This window comes from Gadus macrocephalus, chromosome 17 (assembly GCF_031168955.1).
Source record: "Gadus macrocephalus chromosome 17, ASM3116895v1".
Taxonomy (NCBI): domain Eukaryota; kingdom Metazoa; phylum Chordata; class Actinopteri; order Gadiformes; family Gadidae; genus Gadus; species Gadus macrocephalus.
The window spans coordinates 5,513,930-5,518,929 of record NC_082398.1 but is presented as its reverse complement, the minus strand read 5'-3'; the positions used below and the strand labels follow the sequence as shown (position 1 = coordinate 5,518,929).

The following is a 5,000-nucleotide window of genomic DNA, read 5'->3' as shown; positions in this document are numbered from 1 at the left end:
TGTAGGCATATATCGATAAATGTAACTGTGTATGTAGTTTTATATCTATAGAGCTGTCATATGTGTGCGTGTATTCAGGTGTATATCTATAGAGCTGTCATGTGTGTGTGCAGGTGTATATCTATAGAGCTGTCATGTGTGTGTGTGCAGGTGTATATCTATAGAGCTGTCATGTGTGTGTGTGCAGGTGTAGGTGTATATCTATAGAGCTGTCATGTGTGTGTGCAGGTGTATATCTATAGAGCTGTCATGTGTGTGTGTGCAGGTGTATATCTATAGAGCTGTCATGTGTGTGTGTGCAGGTGTAGGTGTATATCTATAGAGCTGTCATGTGTGTGTGCAGGTGTATATCTATAGAGCTGTCATGTGTGTGTGTGCAGGTGTATATCTATAGAGCTGTCATGTGTGTGTATTCAGGTGTATATCTATAGAGCTGTCATGTGTGTGTGTGCAGGTGTATATCCATAGAGCTGTCATGTGTGTGTGTGCAGGTGTATATCCATAGAGCTGTCATGTGTGTGTGTGTGCAGGTGTATATCTATAGAGCTGTCATGTGTGTGTGCAGGTGCAGGTGTATATCTATAGAGCTGTCATGTGTGTGTGTGCAGGTGTAGGTGTATATCTATAGAGCTGTCATGTGTGTGTGTGCAGGTGTATATCTATAGAGCTGTCATGTGTGTGTGTGTGTGCAGGTGTATATCTATAGAGCTGTCATGTGTGTGTGCGTAGGGAACTGCTGGCCTGGGTTTCAGCATCGCTGGAGGAACAGATAACCCTCACGTTGGAGACGATCCGTCCGTCTTCATCACCAAGATCATTCCTGGAGGAGCCGCCGCTCTGGACGGAAGGCTCCGGTAAAATACAGACTTATCATGGACAACATATATATATATATATATATATATATATGTGTGTGTGTTCATACTTAACAAATATATACAAAATATATACAACATATATATTTAACAAATATGCATTATATATACAAATACACATACATACGTACACAGTACATGTACGCATTAAATATATAGAATATATACATTCTAAATATATATAACATATAGATTATGTATATAATACATATATACATAGTAAATATTTATTTTGTGTATGGTATTTTTTATATTGATATTTTACAACTATACATAGATAGATATTTACTAGTAGCTAGCTGTCTGTGTGCTAGCAGGGGGAAAGACAGCATCTTATTGGTCAACCGTCCTAACGACAGCCTCCTATTGGTCAACTGTCCTAACGACAGCCAGCTATTGGTCAACTGTCCTAACGACAGCCGCCTATTGGTCAACTGTCCTAACGACAGCCTCCTATTGGTCAACTGTCCTAACGACAGCCGCCTATTGGTCAACTGTCCTAACGACAGCCACCTATTGGTCAACTGTCCTAACGACAGCCTCCTATTGGTGAACTGTCCTAACGACAGCCTCCTATTGGTGAACTGTCTTACCTCAGCATTCCTTCGTTTAACTTTGTGTCCGCAGGGTGAATGACAGCCTCCTATTGGTGAACTTTGTGTCCGCAGGGTGAATGACAGCATCCTATTGGTGAACGACGTGGACGTGCGTGAGGTCACCCACTCCATGGCGGTGGAGGCTCTGAAGGAGGCGGGGTCTGTGGTCAGGCTGTACGTCCTGAGGCCACGCCCCCCTGCTGACACCGTTCTGCAGATCAGACTCATCAAAGGACCCAAAGGTATGGCAGACAGACACGTACGGCAGACCAACACGCAGGAGACAGGCAGGTGTGGCAGACAGACAGATGGGAGACAAAAAGGCAGGAGACGCGGATAGGTAATGCAGACAGCATGGTAGGAGAGACAAACAGGTAGGAGAGAAAGACAGATAGGAGAGACAGGCAGGTGTAGGAGAGACAGGCAGGCACGGGAGACAGACAGGTGGGAGAGACAAAAAAGTAGGAGAGACAGACAGGTATGGCAGTCAGACAGGTAGGAAAGGAAGACAGGTAGGAAAGGAAGACAGGTATGGCAGATAGACGGGTAGAGACAGGGAGATACTGGTAAACAAGACAGATAGGAAAAAGAGACAGGTAGGAGAGACAGACAGACAGACAGGTAAGAGAGACAGACAGACAGGTAAGAGAGACAGACAGAACGGTGAGAGAGACCACTAGGTACGGCAGACAGACAGACAGGTAGCCCAAATGCCCCGCCTGTCTCCCTACCTGTCCGTCTACTCAGGTCTGGGCTTCAGCATCGCGGGGGGAGTCGGTAACCAACACGTTGCCGGGGACAACAGCATCTACGTCACCAAGATCATTGAGGGGGGGGCCGCCCACCGAGACGGGCGGCTCCAGATCAGAGACCGGATACTGGCGGTGAGACACACACACACGCACACACACCACACACGCACACATGCACATGCGCACACACAAACACACCCACACACAAACACACCGACACACACACACACACACATACCTTTATGTATGTATGTGATGTGTGTTACTGAATTGAACATGGTTTTAACACCCAATACACCCTAGGCCTGTATTAGTGTAGTGAAGGGAATAGACAGCGGCAAACGCTCATCGAATCAACAACTCAGCAATGGACTCGTGTGCTCTGTTTTTGGCTATTGTTGATTACCCCCCCCACACACACACACACACACACACACACACATACGCAAATGCACTCACACACACCCACACACACAGGTACACAAAAATGCACTCACACTTGCGCAGTATGTTAATGTCTCTCAAGGGTGAACAGTATAACTATCCAACTGGGAGAGAAAGGGAGAGAGAGAGAGAGAGAGAGAGAGAAAGAAATTTACATACTGTATGTTAAGGTCTCTGTCAGGTGAACAGTATGTTAATGTCTCTCTCTCTCTCTCGCCTGCTCTCACTCTCTCTCTCAGATGAGCAGTGTGTTTATTTCCCTCTCTCTAAGTCTCTCTCTCTCTCTAATTCTCTCTCTCTCGCTCTCTCTAAGTCTCTCTCTCTCTCTCTAAGTCTCTCTCACTCTCTCTCTCTCTCTCTCTCAGGTGAACAGTGTGCTAATGTCTCTCTACCTCTTTCCCAGGTGAACAGTATGAATTTAGAGGAGGTGCTCCATGAAGATGCGGTCACCGCACTAAAGAACACGTCGGAGGTTGTTTACCTGAAAGTAGCCACGCCAACTGCTGGCTACACACACCCCCCTGACCTCACCAGCTGTAAGCAGCCACACACACACACACACACACAAACATACAAAAAACAAAGCAGTAGGAAATATTTATTTTAGTTTACATGGTATACATCTCTATCTTTTCCTGTCTCTCTCTCTCTCCCTCGTGGTCTATCTCTACCTCTATCTGTCTTTCCCTCTCTCACTTTGTCTCTCTCTCTCTTTTACTCTCTCTCTCTCTCTCTCTGTCTCTCTCCATCTGTCTCGACCGCCCACTATCTCCCTCTCTGTAGCCTATATGGAACCTGAATATCTCGCCGATTACCCACAAGCCCTGCCTCCACCGTCGCCACGGCGATACTCACCGGTCACCCATGGCATGATGGGAGAGGACGACTATGCGCGGTAGGAGTTATCGCCTCATCGAACCTCCCCCTACTTGAACCCACCAAACCTACCTCATCAGCACCCTTTGAACATGTGTCCGTGCGTATGTGTTTGTGTGTGTGTGTGTCTGTGTGTGCGTGTGTGTGTGCGTGCATGTGCATGTGAGGTGTGTGTGCATGCATGTGTGAGGTGAGTGTGCGTTTGTGTACACATGTGCGAGTACATGTTTGTGTGTGCATACGCGCGTGTGTGTACATGTGCATGTTTGTGTGTGTGTGTGTTGCAGGGAGCCTCGGCGTGTGTGTGTGCAGCGGGGGTCCTCGGGTCTGGGCTTCAACATCGTTGGAGGAGAAGACGGGGAGGGCATCTTCATCTCCTTCATCCTGGCTGGAGGCCCGGCAGACCTGAGTGGAGAGCTGAGGAGAGGAGACCAGATCCTCACTGTAAGGACACTCTACTATACTAGACACTGGAGAGACCAGAGCCTCACTGTAATGACAACACGACACTGGAGAGACCAGATCCTCACTGTAATGACAACACTTTACTATACTACACACTGGAGAGACCAGATCCTCACTGTAATGACAACACGACACTGGAGAGACCAGATCCTCACTGTAATGACAACACTTTACTATACTACACACTGGAGAGACCAGAGCCTCACTGTAATGACACTTTACTATACCACACACTGGAGAGACCAGATCTTCACTGTAATGACAACACGACACTGGAGAGACCAGATCCTCACTGTAATGACAACACTTTACTATACTACACACTGGAGACCAGAGCCTCACTGTAATGACACTTTACTATACCACACACTGGAGAGACCAGATCCTCGCTGTAATGACAACACTTTACTATACTAGACACTGGAGACCAGATCCTCACTGTAATGACAACACTTTACTATACTACACACTGGAGAGACCAGAGCCTCACTGTAATGACACTTTACTATACCACACACTGGAGAGACCAGATCCTCGCTGTAATGACAACACTTTACTATACTAGACACTGGAGAGACCAGATCCTCACTGTAATGAGAACACTTTACTATACTAGACACTGGAGAGACCAGATCCTCGCTGTAATGACAACACTTTACTATACTAGACACTGGAGAGACCAGATCCTCGCTGTAATGACAACACTTTACTATACTAGACACTGGAGAGACCAGATCCTTACTGTAATGAGAACACTTTACTATACTAGACACTGGAGAGACCAGATCCTCACTGTAATGAGAACACTTTACTATACTAGACACTGGAGAGACCAGATCCTCACTGTAATGAGAACACTTTACTATACTAGACACTGGAGAGACCAGATCCTCACTGTAATGACAACACTTTACTATACTAGACACTGGAGAGACCAGATCCTCACTGTAATGAGAACACTGCACCAGAGTATACTGTACCACCCACTATAC

At 46.6% G+C, this 5,000-nt stretch overlaps 1 protein-coding gene across 9 annotated transcripts in view; it reads left to right on the top strand.

The window, feature by feature from the left end:
* LOC132475804 (disks large homolog 4-like) overlaps positions 1-5,000 on the top strand; it is a 16,092-nt gene that overhangs the window by 5,870 nt on the left and 5,222 nt on the right. For all 9 annotated transcript variants that reach the window (XM_060077132.1, XM_060077133.1, XM_060077131.1 and 6 more), the window contains 6 exons: positions 730-854; positions 1,544-1,713; positions 2,219-2,355; positions 3,071-3,203; positions 3,451-3,562; positions 3,831-3,987. In XM_060077132.1, the coding sequence (XP_059933115.1) occupies positions 730-854; positions 1,544-1,713; positions 2,219-2,355; positions 3,071-3,203; positions 3,451-3,562; positions 3,831-3,987 (834 nt within the window). The remainder of the gene's footprint in view (positions 1-729; positions 855-1,543; positions 1,714-2,218; positions 2,356-3,070; positions 3,204-3,450; positions 3,563-3,830; positions 3,988-5,000) is intronic.